Raw genomic sequence first — 16,991 nt, forward strand, 5'->3', positions numbered from 1 at the left:
GCAACCCTGTGAGGCAGGCTGTACTGTCAACCCCACTTCACGGGTGGCGAAGCGAAGCCTTGGAAGAAGTGGAGGTGACCTGTCCAAAGTCACACGGGGTTAGGCGGCGGGGTTAGGGTACGAACCCCGACAGCCTGACGTCAGGCCCCACGCCGTAACCACCGTGCCATCCTCCCTCTTGAACACCGCGCGCTTCCCGGGATCCGCGGCCCCTCCTGCCCCAGGCGCCACTCAAAAGCAGGTGCGCAGCCCACCCCGGCGGGCGCGCTGCTCACCTCCCGCAGCAGCAACAGTGCCCGGGGTCCCGCGGCGTTAGTTCTGCCGGCAAATCGGGTCCACTCACCGGTCCGCCGCTGGGCTGATACACAAGCGACTTCCGTTCCGCCGGTACTTCAGGCCGGGTCATTCTAACGGAAGTGCTTCGTTTTTACAGTCCGGGTGGACCCAAAGCTCCGTGGCGGCGCTGAACTTTAGGGCAGCCACTAGCCACGGGCTTAAGAGGCAATTGAGCGCCTCAGCGTGGGTGAGTGCAAATGAAATGTGCGCTAAATGTCAGATACATCGGATGTGGAAGAAGAAATGTCAAATGGTGTCAAATAGTTCATATATGTTTATATTGATTATGTGCTGCAATAATTGTTGGGACATATTGGGTACATTCGTTGAATTTTTTTTTTTATTTGTAGCTATGGTGACAGAAATATTTGAATTAAGTTCACCTGTTGTTTCTTTTTACTTTTTCAATGTGGCTAGCAGGGGGTAAAAAATTGGTGTGGTCATGGCTCACTGCAGCTGCCGCCTCCCATGCTAAAGCAGTCCTCCCACCTCAGCCTCCCAAGTGGCTGGGACTACAGGCAGGCGCCACCACGCCCAGCTAATTTTTTTTTTTTTTTGGAGAGACGGGTCTACCCGTGTTGCCCAGGCAGGTCTCAAACTCCTACCTAGGCGCAAGCCATCCTCCCACCTTGGCCTCCCAAAGTGCTGGGATTGTAGGTGTGAGCCACTGTACCAGGTCCTTACTGGGAAATTTTAAGTCACCTAAGAGGTTCATGCTCTATTTGTATTGGAGGGTGCTGTCCTGTAGGTTAATGACTTCCTGATTCACATCTCCAGCTGGACCCTCCCTGCAGTTCCAGAGCCATAGCTCAGCTGCCTACTTGACACTTCTTGGGTGTCTGATGACCATTTCTATCATGAACTCTTCATTTCCACACACGCACCTTCACCAAAAACCTGTACCTGCCATTCTGGCCCATCTCAGTAAATGGCCCAACCATCCTTCCAGGTGCACTAGGAGGAACTGAATGTCATTTTCTTCACCTCCCTGGATCCCCACGTTCTACCTGTCAGCAAGCCCTGTCAACTTTAACTACAAAATGTCAAATCTGTCTACTCGGTAGCTACAACTACCCAGGCCACCACTGTCTCATCAGAAACAATCACAGTAGCCTGCTAACGGTCACCTTGTCTCCTGAGAACAGTTTCCCACACACAGCCTAAGGGAATTTGTCTGTTTTATTAAATCAAATTATATCACTCCTCTCCTGAAAACTCTCCGTGGCAGGCTGGGCATGGTGGCTCATGCCTGTAATCCCAGCACTTTGGGAGGCCAAGATGGGCAGATTGCTTGAGCCCAGGAGTTCTAGACTAGCCTGAACAACATGATGAAACACCATATCTACAGAAAACACAAAAATTAGCCTGGCGTGGTGGCGGGTGCCTGTGGTCCCAGCTACTCAGAAGGCTGAGGCAGGAAGATTACTTGAGCCAGGGAAGTTGAGGCTTCAGTGAACCATGATCTCAACATTGTACTCCAACCTGGGTACCAGAATGAGACCATGTCTGGAAAAAGGAAAACACAAAAACGGCCAGGCACAATGGCTCACGCCTGTAATCCCAGCACTTTGGGCAACTGAGGTGGTTGGATCACGAGGTCAGGTGTTCAAGACCAGCCTGACCAATATGGTAAAACCTCATCTCTACTAAAAATACAAAAAAAAAAAAAATTAGCTGGGCATGGTGCCACATGCCTGTAGTCCCAGCTGCTCGGGAGGCTGAGGCAGGACAATTGCTTGAACCCGGGAAGTAGAGATTGCAGTGAGCCGAGATCGAGCCTCTGCACTCCAGCCTGGGCGACAGAGCAAGACTCCATCTCAAAACAAAACAAAACAAAACAAAACAAAAAGCTTAAGAGCTTTCCGTTGCCCTTGCAATAAAATCCAGATTTCCTACTGTGTCCTAGGGGCCTGCATGATGTGGCCCCGCTTACTTGTTTTGTTTTGTTTGTTTGTTTGTTTTTGAGATGGTGTCTCACTCACTCTGTCACCCAGGCTGGAGTGCAGTGGCGCAATCTCGGCTCAGTGCAACCTCTGCCTCCCAGGCTCAAGCGACTCTCCTGCCTCAGCCTCCTGAGTAGCTGGGATTACAGGTGTGCACCACCACACCAAACTAATATTTGTATTTTTAGTAGAGCAGGGTTTCACCATGTTGGCCAGCTTGGTCTCAAACTCCTAGCCTCAAGTCATCCGCCGACCTCGACCTCCTAAAGTGCTAGCATTACAGGCAAGCACCACCATGCCCAGCTGATTTTTGTGTTTTTACTAGAGATGGGATTTTGCCATGTTGGCCAGGCTGGTCTCAAACTCCTGGCCTCAAGTGATCCTCCCACCTCAGCCTCCCAAAGTGCTGGGATTACAGGCATGAGCCACCATGTCTGGCCCCCTGCTTACTTTTACTTCTCCAACCCATGTACTTCTTACCACTTACTTCTCCTACTGTGTTCTCTCTAGTTGACATAGTTCAACTACATAATTTTATTTTGCTTTAAATATCCCAAGCAAATGTTTATTTCAGACCCTCTCTCTTTTTTTTTTTTTTTTTTTTTGAGACAGAATCTTGCTCTGTCACCCAGGCTGGAGTGCAATGGCATGATCTTGGCTCACTACAACCTCCGCCTCCCGGGTTCAAGCAATTATCCTGCCTCAGCCTCCCAAGTAGCTGGGATTACAGGCACGTGACACCATGCCCACAGAGCCTCTCTTCTTACTATGATCTTTCTGGAATGCTCTTCTCCAAAATTGTTTCATGGCTGGCCCCTTCTCATCCTTTAGGTCTCAGCATAAATGTCAGCTCTTCAGAGAGACCCTCTCTGACCACTTCATATAAACTACTTCATCACTTCTTGTATTATTTTCTTCACCGTATTTGTCACTATTCAAAATGTTGACATTACTTGTTTTCTTATCACTGCCTATTCCTTGGACTATCAGCTCCCTGAGAGGAGGGACACATCGTGTCTTGTTCAAGGCTTTATCCCCATGATCTACGCAGGGTCTGACTCATAGAAGGGCTTAATGAATATTTGTTGAATGAATAAATGACTGCTTTCTGTCTTAGTTTGGGTTCCCCAGAAGCAGACCCTAAAACAAGTATTTTTTTTTTTTAGACTGACTCTCACTCTGTTACCCAGGCTGGAGTGCAGTGGCCCAGTCTCGACTCACTGCAACCTCCACCTCCCGGGTTCAAGCGATTCTCCTGCCTCGGCCTCCCAAGTAGCTGGGATTACAGGCACACGCCATCACGCCCAGCTAATTTTTGTATTTTTAGTAGAGATGGGGTTTCACCATGTTGGCCAGGCTGGTCTCGAATTCTTCACCTCAGGTGATCCACCCACCTTGGCCTCCCTAAGTGCTGAGATTACAGGCGTGAGCTACTGTGCCTGGCTCCTAAGACAAGTACTTGAGTGCAGGTAGTTGATTTGCAAAGTAATCTCAGGAAACACTGGTAGGGTCGTAGGGGAGTGAAACAGGGAAGGGGAGGCAGCCAATAAACATTCTTATCAAGCAACTTTCTTGCAGGCATCTAGGCCTTAATCCTGCTGGAGAACACTGGAAAATAATACAGAACACTGTGCTGGTTAATTATTTGTGTCAACTTGACTGGGCCACAGGTTGCCCAGGTATCTGGTTAAATGTTATTTCTGGGTGTGTTTCTTGAGGAAGAGATTAGCTTTGGTAGACTGCACTCCACAATCTGGATGGACATCATCTAACCCCTCGGGGACCCAAATAGGACAGGAAGGCAGAGCAAGGTTGAACTATCTCTCTGCCTGTCTGCTTAAGCTGAGACATTGGTCTTCTCCTGCCCTTGGACTAGGACTTAAACACCATTGGCACTCCTGATTCTCAGTCTTTTAGATTCAAACTGGAATTTACACCACCACCTTTCCTCAGTGTGCAGCTTGCAGATGACAAATTGTAGGACTTCTCGGCCTCTATAATCACTTGAGCCAATTCCTTATAATAAATCTCATTCTAGATATAAAAATATACATATAGTGACCAGGCACAGTGGCTCATGTCTGTAATCCCAGCACTTTGGGAGGCCAAGGTGGGAAGATCACTGGAGGTCAGGAGACCAGCCTGGCCAACATGGTGAAACCCTGTCTCTACTAAAAATACAAAAAAATTAGCTAGGCGTGGTGGCAAGCGCCTGTAATCCCAGCTGCTCAGGAGGCTGAGGCAAGATAATTGCTTGAACCTAGGAGGCAGAGGTTGCAATGAGCCGAGATTGGGCCACTGCACTCCAGCCTGGGTGACAACGTGGGACTCTGTCTCAAAACAAAAAAAATTAGCAAGGCATGGTGGCACATGCCTGTAATCCCAGCTACTCGGAAGGCTGAGGCAGGAGAATCGCTTGAACCCAGGAAATGGAGGTTGTAGTGAGAGTTCACCTCCTGATTCTCTCACCTCAGCCTCCCAAAGTACTGGGATTACAAGCGTGTGCCACCGCGCCCCGCCGAACTTCATTTAATTTAAACTGTGATGCACAGCTCAGTAATTGGAAGACTTTAGAATGATTAGAACAAGGGTATGTGACTCTATCGTAAATGCTATAAAATCTGAATACAAATCAAGTATTTCCAATGAAAATTTGACATCTGAATAGAGATGTGCTAAAGGTATAAAACATACACTGGGTTTCCAAGACTTAGCGCAAAAAAGGATTATAAAACATCTCACTAGTAAACGCTTATGAGTTGAAGTGATAATATTTTGGGTACATTGGGTTAAATAAAATATATTATTAAAAATTATTTTCATCTATTTTTAAAACTTTTTAAAATGTGGCTACTAGAAATTGTTAAATTTGATAAGTGGCTTGTGTTATATTTCTGTTGGACAGTGCAGGGCCAGAAAGTCTCCAAAGTGAACAAGGGCTTTGAAGTCAGACAGACCTGATTTGAATCCCAGCTCAGATATTTCATAGCTGTGTGACATTTGGCAATTTACTCTCCCTTTCTGAGCCCAGGTTTTCTTATCTATGAAACTGAGATAACTGTGCCCACTATATAGGTATATGGTGAGGACCCAGTAAGATAATGTATGCACAGTGTCTGGAAGATCACACTGTCTATATGTTAGCCATGGCTGGGGCAAGAGGGGAAGTGGCCACTGTGCCTTTTTTTTTTTTTTTTTTGAGACTGAGTTTCACTCTGTAGCTCAGGCTGGCGTGCAATGGCGTGATCACGGCTCACCACAACCTCAGCCTCCCAAGTAGCTGGGACTACAGGCACATGCCACCACACCTGGCTAATTTTTGTATTCTTAGTAGAGACGGGGTTTCACCATGTTGGCCAGGCTGGTCTTGAACTCCTGACCTTCAGTGATCCACCCTCCTTAGCCTCCCAAAGTGCTGGGATTACAAGTGTGAGCTGCCACACCCAGCTCGCCACGCTATTCTTAAAAGGGGGCCAAGGCTGGGAATAGTGGCTCCTGCCTGTAATCCTAGCACTTTGGGAGGCCAAGACCAGAGGATTGCTTGAGTTCAGGAGTGTGAGACCAGCCTGGGCAACATGGCAAGACCCCATCTCTACAACAAGTTAAAAAATAAAAAATTAGCCAGCCATGGTGGCACAGGCCTGTGGTCCTAGCAACTTGGGAGACTGAGGTAGGAGGATCACTTGAGTCTGGGAGGCCGAAGCTGCAGTGAGCCAGGATCCCGCAACTGCACTCCAGCCTGGGCAACAAAGCAAGACCCCACCTCAAAAACAAAAAATAGGGCGGGGGGTGGTGTTCCAAGTGAAGGCACCAGACTGCTGATGGCCAGAAGGAAAATGAGTGAGTCTTTGGTGGTTTGGGATGTTGCTTAAAATTTAGTGGATAAGCTGAGAAAGTTTCATTTTCATAAAGAAACAATGCTGCCATTATAAGTAAGCTAAAAGTAATTGCCTCAAAGTCAAGTTACCTGGTCTCAATTTTTTTTGTTTGTTTGTTTTTGAGACGGAGTCACGCTCTGGGGCCCAGGCTGAGTGCAGTAGCGCAATCTCTGCTCACTGCAAACTCCACCTCCAGGGCTCAAATGATTCTGTCTTAGCCTCCCAAGTAGCTGAGATTACAAGCGCACACCACCATGCCCGGCTAATTTGTTGTTGTTGTTGTTGTTGTCGTTTGTTTTGTTTGTTTTTTTGAGACCGAATCTCACTCTGTTACCCAGGCTGGAGTGCAGTGGCGCTATCGCAGCTCACTGCAACCTCCACCTCCCAGGTTCAAGCGATTCTCCTGCCTCAGCCTCCTGAGTAGCTGGGATTACAGGCAGGTGCCACCATGCCCGGCTAATTTTTGTATTTTTAGTAGCAACAGGGTTTCACCATGTTGGCCAGGCTGGTCTTGAACTCCTGACCTCAGGTGATCCACCCGCCTCAGCCTCCCAGAGTGCTGGGATTACAGGCATGAGCCACTGCACCAGGCACATCATCTTTGTTTTATCTCGTGGCTATACTGAAGAAACTGAACCTTTAGAAAGTTAAAAAAAAAAAAAGTTCTGGGCTGGGCACGGTGTCCTAGCACTTTGGGAAGCTGATGCAGGAGGATCACTTGAGGTCAGGAGTTTAAAACCAGCCTGGCCAACATGGTGAAACCCCATCGTTACTAAAACTACAAAACAGTAGTGGGGCATGGTGGTGGGCAGTGGTGGGCACCTGTAATCCCAGCTACTCGGGAAGCTGAGGCAGGAGAATCGCTTGAACCGGGAGGTGGAGGTTGCAGTGAGCTGCGAACACACCACTGCACTCCCACCTGGGTGACAGAGCAAGACCCCATCTCAAAAAAAAAAAAAAATTCTCCATCATTGCTGTTGTCGTTGTGATTTTAGTAGGGAGTCATAACCACCACACACTCACATCTAGTCAGCACATCGCAGTTTCCGAAGCACCAAACACATTCCACTCCACCTCCCTTCTGCAGGAAAGGGTCCTGAAGCTCTCTAAGATGGCTTTAAAATGGATCCACAAATTATTTGACATTCCTTTCTTCAAGAAGTGGAGCCTAATTCCCCTCCCCTTGAGTGTGGACCGAACTTAGTGACTCACTTCTAACAAATAGAACAAAGCAGAAGCAACAGTGTATGGCTTCCAAGACTGGGTCGTAAGAGGCACTGTTTGTGGCTTCCTCCTTGCTCTCTCTTCTGTCTCATTGTGGGGAAAGCCAACTGCCATATCATGAGAAAACTCAAGCAGCAGCTCTAGGGTTAGCCCTACATGGTGAAGAACGGAGACCTCCTACCCACAGCCATGTGCATGAGCAGTATTGGAATGGATCATCCAGCCCCAGTCAAGCCTTCAGATGACTGCAGCCCTAGCTGACAATTTGACTGCAACCTCATGAGCAACCCTGAGACAAGAACAGCCCAGCTTAGCCCCTCTCAAATCCCTGACCCACAGAACCTAAGAGATAATGAATATTTGTCATTTTAAGCTGCAAAAATGTGGGGTAATTTGTCACACAACAATAGATAACCAATACACTCTCTTTGGCCCATGTGGTAAAAGTCTGTTCTTCTCCAGGGAAAGGTGCCCCAGTCCTTGGTCTGGTCCATCTTGGGACTGCAGGAGCCACCCCAGGACCCAAAGGCCAAGGCACAGACCACAGACACTGGGCCGGGCTGCCTGTGTCTCACAGGCTGTTTATTTATCCAAGAGTAAGGAGGAGAGAGAGGATGAAGAGAAAAACCAGACTCCCCAAGGTGGCAGGGCTGAGGGGAAAAACAAACAAAGTCTCCTCTTGCTTCTCTTGCCGCTGACCCCAGGGGACTCCAGCTTCAGATGGGACCTCTAGGGGTGGCTTAGGGGCCTCGAGGAGGCCTGGCAGCTCAGCTGTTGGCTGGGGTCAGGATCCGCACAGGGGCAGGTCCCAGACTCGGAATGGCTTCTGTGTACACAAAATATCTCTCCGCAAAAGGCACTGGTGGAGGGGGGCAGCAGGAAGGCCACCCCATCACAGGCAGAGTCCACTCTGTCCTGGGTCTGGGTCCTGGGCCCCGGGCCCCAAGACCAATCCAGTCTCCCTCAGGGGTGGGGTCTCAGAGGCTCTTGTTCCTCTCCTCTCCCTTCCCTCAGCCCAGGGGTGAGCAGGCAGTCGGTGGAGGCCCAGCTCAGGCCATGTCATGGACACCCCTCTTCAGGGCTAGTGCATCCGGTGACTTCTAGGCCAATAGCCCAAGGCGGGTGACTTTGGCCGAGAGGAAGGAGTGGATGATGAAGACTATGGTTTTGGGACACGAGTGCAGGTCCAGCTGCTGCAGGGTGGATGGAGAGAAGAGTCAGGGCCCTGGCCAGCCTGGCCTCCAAGAGTGCATACCCCCTCCTCCCCAGGGTGCAAAGGCAGCCCCTCACTCACGATCTCGCCTTCAGCACCTCCAAAGTCCAGGAAAAGGAGACTGGCACCATCATCTGAAGACATCTGCAGCTTCTCGAAGGGCTGTCGCAGGAGCACAGCTCGGGCTGCACCTGGCTCAGCCGCCCACAGTGTGAAGCCCTTGTCGATGTGCACAGACAGGCTGCAGGGACGCCCGTTCCATGTGCAGGCTGCAGGGAGGGCACATAGGTACAGGCACAGCTGGCACCTCAGACACTACACCCCAACCTCCAACCCCCACCGCAGCTTACAAAGTGGAGCCTGAATGCCTCCAGGGACGGGAGGCTCACTGTTTGTCGTGGCACCTGTACACCCACCCTGCAGAGAGTCATCACCCCCACCCTCAGAGGACCTACACCCACTTCCAGTCCACAAGTAGAAAGGGGGAGCTTAAAATCTGCCATGGACTGGAGGCTCACTCCTGATAAAGGCATCATCAGATCGACCAAGCACCGCCCTTGGAGACCTGCAGAGTTGCCCAGCTAAATTTAAATTTCAGATAAACAATGACTAATTTGGGCATACTTCTGTGAAAAAAGTATTCATTGTTAACCTGAAATTCAAATGAGGCTGGGTGTCCTGTATTTCCTCTGGCAACCCTACCCCAAGTGCCATCTCTCACATCCTCACCAGCAGATTGACAAAGCTGGAGCAAGAAAACCCCAGGGAGAAGAGTCTCTGCCTGCCAGGGCACCTGCACATCCAAAACAGAGGGCCCAAACGCAACTTCCTTTTTTTTTTTTTTTTGGAGAAACAGTCTCACTCTGTTACCCAGGCTGGAGTGCAGCGGGCACAATCTCAGCTCACCACAACCTCCACCTCCCGGGTTCAAGCGATTCTTGTTCCTCAGCTTCCTGCATAGCTGGGACTACAGGCACCTACTACCATGCCCAGCTAATTTTTGTATTATTATTATTTTTTTTTTTTTTGAGACAGAGTCTTGCTCTGTTGCCCAGGCTGGAGTGCAGTGGTGCAATCTGGGACCACTACAACCTCTGCCTCCCAGATTCAAGCAATTCTTCTGCCTCAGCCTCCTGAGTAGCTGGGACTACGGGCGCCCGCCACCACACCTGGCTAATTTTTGTATTTTTAGTAGACACAGGGTTTCACCATTTTGGCCAGGCTGGTCTTCAACTGCTGACCTCAAGTGATCCACCCGCCTCAGCCTCGCAAAATGTTGGGATTACAGGCATGAGCCACCACACCCAGCCAATTTTTGTATTATTAGTAGAGACGGGGTTTTGCCATGTTGGCCAGGCTGGTCTCAAACTTCTGACCTCAGGTGATCCACCCACCTTGACCTCCAAACCCCATTTTCTGTCCCCTCCTGAAGTGCCCTAAAGAAGGAAGCTTGAATGCCCCTGGGGATAAGAGGCTCATTACCAGAGGGACACTCCCAGATCCTCCCAGCACACCTGTAGACACCTCCTGCACACCCTCGGCGGCCCGGTGACAGCCATCCACCAGCTGGCGGGTCCAGGCAGCCAGCTCCTGCGGTGACTCCACGCTGAACAGGTGAGTGTCCACACCGTGACGCGTGCCCGTGCGCAGGGCAAAAGAGAGCTCTGCATCGTAGGGCACTGAGCCCTTGGAGGGGCCTGAGTGCACCAGTCTGGGGGTGAGGGGCAGAGGGCTGAGCATGAGGCCTCGGGCAGGGGGCAAATAGTTCTGGGCAAAGGGGCCAATGACCTGGGAAAAACCCTGTAAATCCTTTACCACCTAACAGGACAGGACTTGCCAGGGGGCACTGATTGACTCAGCAGGAGACATCTCCTGCCACCCTCCCTGTCGCTCCCTTGGCTCCGGCTACACTGGTGTCCTCACACACACCTAGCACACGCCTGCCTCAGCGTATGCTGAGCACCTCTGCGTATGCTGTTCCCTCTGCCTATACACGCTTCCCTGATTATCTCCATGGCTCACTCCCTCACTTCCTTCAGATGTTAGTTTAAATGTCACCTCCTCTGAGAAGCTTTCCCTGGCCTGCCAGTCCAAAATAGCACCCTTGTCACTCACTAGCCTTACTTTTTCATCATGGTACCAGAAATTATACTTTTTATTATTTGTTTTTGTTGGTTTTTCACTGTCTTTTTCACTAGGATGTCAGCTAGGTTAGAAATGTTGATCTTGCGTTCACCACTGTATTCCCAATAAGTAAAACTATGCCTGACCACAGTAGGTGCTCAATAAACATTTGTTGCCTGACTTGAATCACTTGATTAGGTAGACAATCCAGGACCTAATTATCCCTAGTAGCCAGCAGGCTCCTGACACACGGGCCAGAGCCAGCCTGAGGTAAGGAGACATGGGTGACAAGGACTTCAGACCCCTGCAGCTTGACTGTCACTTGCTGTGTGGCCTTGGTAAGCCAACTGCCCCTCTCTGGGGCAGACCTAAGAGTTCTGCCCCATATCCCTCTTTGTTCCTCCCTTCACCCACTCTTTCTCCTATAGGTCACTTCCCCCCCAGACTTCTGCTGACGCCAGCCTTCCACTTTCCAGCCCTGAGCTGCAGACCCCTGAGTCCCCAAGCTTCCTATCCAAGCTCCCTCTCCATCCCACACACACTCTGGACTTGACTCAGCATCTTGCTCCAGCCTCCTCCCTTTCCACCCCCACCCCCAGTCCCACGCTCACCCAGACACCAGCTCCAAACCTCCTGTTCATTCCAGACCCCTCCTTCACCCGCCCCATCTGGCAAGCACGGAGCCCTGTTAATTTTACACCCATGTGGTTTCCAATGCCAATGCTGCCTTTCTTCTCCATCTGCTCCTGCCGCCCACTTCCACCTCCCCCAGCCACCATCATCCTCCTGCACGACTGCAGCGCTTCCCCACTTCCATCCTGTACTCTCCACTGCATTTTCCATGTGGCAGCCACAGGGATTCTCTTAAAGCAACCAGAGCACCTCGCTCCCCAGCTTAAACCCTTCAACACTGCCAAACTCTTAAGATAAAGCTAACATTCCTTAATCAGGCAAAAGAAGCTCTGCAAGATCAGGCCCTGCCAACTCCCTTCTCTCCATTTCCTGCATGAATTCTGGTTATCACAAACTCATCATGCCTCTGTACCTTTGACCATGATGTTCTCTCTGCATGGGATGCTCTTTCACCCTTTCTTAAACAGAAAACTTCTACTCATCCATCAAAGTCCAGCTCAGATGTCACCTCCTCCCTGAAGCGTTCCTCAACTACCCCTACAGAGTTAAGTGGCTCCTACAAACTCTGCACTGTAATGGCTGTTCCTGGGTCTGTCTCCCCAATCAGACAAGGTTCTCTCTGGAGGCAGCGACTGTTGGGGTCAGCTCTGTGCCCTCTGACCCATGCAGCATAAGGCATAAGTGTCAATGAATGAGTGGCTAGCGGGGACCTTATGTCCTTTTGTTCCAAGCACCCATTTTACAGATAAGGAAACTGAGGCCCAGACAGGGCAGAGACTTGCTTCAGGTCACCTGGGGAATAGCTGAGGGTGGACAGGGCTGGAGTTTCCAGCTTCTGGGGCCCTGCTGGAGCATCTCCCGGCAAGTTCTGGGGGAGACATACTGCCCCTGCCCATGGGTACCTGGTGGCGATGAGTGGGGCAGTACGGACTGGCCGGCTCAGGGCCTCGCGGGTCTCAGGGAGAGAAGAGTAGAGGAGCAGTTCCTTTTCAGTCAGCAGGGCCAGGGTGGGGGCCGTGCCCCCACTGGGCAGCTGCAGGGGACAAAACAGCAGTAAGGATGGGTGGGGGAAGAGAGGGCAGAGGGCCAGGGTGGGGCAAGGTAGCCGGGGCACTGGGAACAGGGCCAGCTCCAAAGGAGCAGAAGAGAGGGAGGGATAGGTCCCAGGCCCAGCAGGCACCTGCTCAGTCAGCCAGCCAATCTGCTTGATGTCCTGGCTGGCAGCTGTGCTGGTGGCTGCCAGCAGTGCCTGCAGCTCATCCTTGACCCGCAGCATCAGAGCGTTGACCTGGGCTTGGATGGCACTCGCCCACGACCTCGCGCTGGCCTCATCCTTGGCCCTCAGGAAGAGGGTGTCTTGGCCTTCTGCCGAGCAGATCTCCAGATACCTGCAGGCACAAATGGGTGGAGGCAAGGACCTGACCACTAGGCTGCAGCTGCCCAACCCTGGCCCAAGAAACCCCACCCACCACCAAACCAGAAGAAACCAGGGGGATGTCCCTGAGAATCAGGAGCGACCCTCACTGCTGGGCTCTAGCCGCAGTTGCTGTGGCCTCATGGGGCATAGGGACAAGAGAGTGTGAGACACACACACATATTCATGTATTTTGTGGGGATTTTGTTGTTTTTGAAACAGAGCCTCGCTCTGTCACCCAGGCTGCACTGCAATGCCCCAATCTCGGCTCACTGCAATCTCCGCCTCCCAGGTTCAAGCGATTCTCCTGCCTCAGCCTCCCAAGAAGCTGGGATTACAGGTGCACGCCACCACACCCAGATCATTTTTGTATTTTTAATAGAGATGGGGTTTCACCATATTGGCCAGGATGGTCTTGATCTCCTGACCTCGTGATCTACCCGCCTCGGCCTCCCAAAGTGCTGGGATTATAGGCATGAGCCACCGTGCCTGGCCTTATTTTTTTTATTTTTAGTAGAGATGGGGTTTCACCATCTTAGCCAGGCTGGTCTCGAACTCCTGACCTCAAATGATTAGCCTGCCTTGCCCTGCAAAGTGCTGGGATTACAGACATGAGCCACCGTGCCTGGCCTACACATATGGATATACACACAAATACACACACACACTCAAACATGCACGATGGTGTGATGGGGCCTAAATTATTGCTGTGTGACCATTCCTAATCTTGCCCCTTTCTCCTGGTTTCTAAGGAACATCCTCTTCTGGGCCAGCTCCCAGGTTCTCCTTGTTGCACAGAACCGAACTAATTCACTAATAAGAGCAGGAAAAAAAAAAAAAAAAAAACTAGGCTGGGCATGGTGGCTCATGCCTGTAATCCCAGAACTCCGGGAGACTAAGCCAGGAGGATGGCTTGAGCCCAGGAGTTCGAGACCACCCTGAGCAACAAAGTGAGACACTCATCTCTAAAAAAGAAAAAAAAAAAAAGTTTTTTTTTTCTTTGAGATGGAGTCACGCCCTGTCATCCAGGCTGGAGTGCCGTGGCACAATCTCTGCTCACTGCAAGCTCCGCCTCCCAGGTTCATGCCATTCTCCTGCCTCAGCCTCCTGAGTAGCTGGAACTACAGGCACCTGCCAGCATGCCTGACTAATTTTTGGCATTTTTAGTAGAGACGGGGTTTCACCGTGTTAGCCAGGATGGTCTCGATCTCCTAACCTCATGATCCGCCCGCCCCGGCTTCCCAAAGTGCTGGGATTACAGGCTTGAGCCACCGCACCCGGCCCAAAAAAAAATTTTTTTTTTAGTTAGCCAAGCATGGTGACATGTGCCTGTAGTCCCAGCTACTTAGAGGCTGAGGCAGGAGAATCACTTGAGCCCAGGAGTTTGAGGCTGCAGTGAGCTATAAGGGTGCCACTGCACTCCAGCCTAGATGACAGCACAAGATCTCATCTTAAAAAACAGAAAAACAGGCCGGGCGCAGTGGCTCATGCCTGTAATCCCAGCACTTTGGGAGGCCAAGGCGGGTGGATCACCTGAGGTCGGAGTTCAAGATCAGCCTGACCAACATGGAGAAACCCCGTCTCTACTAAAAATACATAATTAGCTGGGCGTGGTGGCACATGCCTATAATCCCAGCTACTAGGGAAGCTAAGGCAGGAGAATCGCTTGAACCTGCGAGGTGGAGGTTGTGGTGAGCCGAGATCGCACCATTGCACTCCAGCCTGGGCAACAAGTGTGAAACTCCGTCTCAAAAAAAAAAAAAAAAACACAGAAAAACAGACCGGGCGCGGTGGCTCACGCCTGTAATCCCAGCACTTTGGGAGGCCAAGGCAGGCAGATAACCTGAGGTCAGGAGTTCAGGACCAGCCTGACCAACATGGAGAAACCCCATCTCTACTAAAAACACAAAATTAGCCGGGCATGGTGGCGCATGACTGTAATCCCAGGTACTAGGGAGGCTGAGTCAGGAGAATCGCTTGAACCCGGGAGGTGGAGGTTGTAGTGAGCTGAGATTGTGCCATTGCACTCCAGCCTGGGCAACAAGCGTGAAACTCCATCTAAAAAACAAAAACAAAAACAAAAACAAAACAACCACAACAAAACTAAACTAAAGAGGTTTGAGGCCAGGCATGGTGGTTCACACCTATAATCCCAGCACTTTAGGAGGCTGAGCCGGGCAGATCACTTGAGGCCAGGAATTCAAAACCAGCCTAGCCAACAGGGCAAAACCCCATCTCTTCTAAAAACACAAAAAAATTAGCCAGACGTCATGGCGGGCACCTGTAGTCCCAGCTACTTGGGAGGCTGAGGCACCAGAATCACTTGATCCCGGCAGGTGGAGGTTGCAGTGAGCTGAGCTTGCACCACTGCACTCCAGCCTGGGTGACAGAGTGAGATCCCCCATCTCAAAAAAAAAAAAAAGAAATAATAAATTATTGTTTTCTAAACCACTAAATTTTAGGAATGGTTTGTGATATAGCAACAGATAGCCAAAATACCAGGAGAAAAGACTTTGGCTTTTGTCTTCTTTCTGCCTGGAATATGAACACAATTCTTGGGATGCAGCCACCATCCTGCCTCCACAAAGAAGAAAACCGCCCATAATTAAAATGGCAGAGCAGGAAGCTAGAAGCCTGGTTCCTTGATGGCATCCTGGAGCATCTACAGCAGCCGGAATAGCTGACCCCTGGACTTTTTTTAAACGTGGGAAAATTAACCCCTTTTATTTAAGTAATTTCTTGTTGGAGTTTCTATACTTGCAGCCCAGTGCAATCCTAACATTGAGTAAAAGTTTGAAGTAGTTTTCATTACATTTTGGTTGCCAGGCTGTATCCCTATGACTGGGATACTGCACTGACAGTGGGCCATATGGAACCCCAGTTATATTCAGATTACATATATACTCAGGCATGTACATGTTCAAACACACATGCAGACACATATGTGCATACACACATACAAATAACATAAACACACACGTACAAATCTATATTCACATGCAAATGCTCTCACATATACATACAGACACTTGCATTTACATGTCATCTACACGTGCACACACTTAGAAACATATACACACATGTTTCAGGTAATGTCTGGGATCAGGCTGGGAATCTAAGGTTCTATGAGTCTCTGAAAGGACTAATACTACCTCACCTTCACCCTCACAAAAGGCCCTTCCGGGCCAGGCATGGTGGTTCACCTCTGTAATCCCAGCACTTTGGGAGCCCAAGGTGAATGGATCTTGAGGTCAGGAGTTTGAGACCAGCCTAGCCAATGTGGTGAAACCCCATCTCTAGTAAAAATACAGCCGGATACATGCCTGTCATCCTAGCACTTTGGGGGGCCGAGGCAGGCAGAATGCCTGAGCTCAGGAATTCAAGACCAGCCTGGGCAACATGGTGAACCCCTGTCTCTGCTAAAATACAAAAAAAAAATTAGCCGGGCATGTTGACAGGTGCCTGTAATCCCAGCTACTTGGGAAGTCTGAGGCAGGAGAATCGCTTGAACCCAGGAGAAGGGGACCGCAGTGAGCCAAGATTTCACCACTGCACTCCAGCCTGGGCAACAGAGCGAGACTCCATCTCAGAAACAAAAACAAAAACAACGGCTCTTCTGTAGAGCATCTGCAAGTGACCTGTGAATCACCAGGTCTTGCCTCATGGGGGCAGGCAAGAGGTGTGGCATCAAGTGAGACCAAGAGATTTGGATACTGGACATTATTAACCAGCCCTCCCAGCCAGTGTTGGGCATTTGCTTGGCATTGAACCCTGGCTGTCACTAGGACCCACAGCCCAAGCTTGTAATGCATATACCACTTGAACGTCACCTCCAACACTGCATATCCCACTTGACCAAATATGCGCCATTCAGCCACCACCATCACTCAGGCATCTTGCAACTTCCAAAGCAGAAAGGACTACCAGGAATGAGGCAAGCACCACCCTTTCTGGTTGTGTGATCTCAAGCAGGTTACTTCCCCTCTCTGTCCTCATCTATAAAATGGAGGTGAGCTGGGAACGATGGCTCATGCCTGTAATCCCAGCACCTTGGGAGGCCGAGGCAGGCAGATCACCTGAGGTCAGGAGTGCGAGACCAGCCTGGCCAACATGGTGAAACCCCGTCTCTACAAAAAATACAAAAGTTAGGCAGGGCACAGTGGCTCACGCCTATAATCCCAGCACTTTGGGAGGCCGAGGCAGGCAGATCACCTGAGGTCAGGAGT

General features: G+C 50.4%; 2 protein-coding genes across 3 annotated transcripts in view; both read right to left on the reverse strand.

Moving 5' to 3' along the window:
- CDK5RAP1 (CDK5 regulatory subunit associated protein 1) overlaps positions 1 to 365 on the reverse strand; it is a gene marked incomplete at its 3' end in the record, with an annotated part of 26,100 nt that extends 25,735 nt beyond the window's left edge. Inside the window, exon 1 of the mRNA XM_011965163.1 lies at positions 276 to 365. The remainder of the gene's footprint in view (positions 1 to 275) is intronic.
- A 7,563-nt stretch (positions 366 to 7,928) lies between these two features.
- The window catches only part of SNTA1 (syntrophin, alpha 1), a 34,468-nt gene continuing 25,405 nt past the window's right edge, over positions 7,929 to 16,991 (reverse strand). For both annotated transcript variants that reach the window (XM_011965145.1, XM_011965146.1), the window contains exons 4-8: positions 12,532 to 12,739; positions 12,254 to 12,384; positions 10,109 to 10,305; positions 8,676 to 8,863; positions 7,929 to 8,574 (exon numbers count right to left, since the gene is read on the reverse strand). In XM_011965145.1, coding sequence (XP_011820535.1) covers positions 8,482 to 8,574; positions 8,676 to 8,863; positions 10,109 to 10,305; positions 12,254 to 12,384; positions 12,532 to 12,739 — 817 coding nt within the window. In that variant the 3' untranslated portion in view covers positions 7,929 to 8,481. The remainder of the gene's footprint in view (positions 8,575 to 8,675; positions 8,864 to 10,108; positions 10,306 to 12,253; positions 12,385 to 12,531; positions 12,740 to 16,991) is intronic.

Source organism: Mandrillus leucophaeus, unplaced genomic scaffold (genome assembly GCF_000951045.1).
Source record: "Mandrillus leucophaeus isolate KB7577 unplaced genomic scaffold, Mleu.le_1.0 Scaffold716, whole genome shotgun sequence".
Lineage (NCBI taxonomy): Eukaryota > Metazoa > Chordata > Mammalia > Primates > Cercopithecidae > Mandrillus > Mandrillus leucophaeus.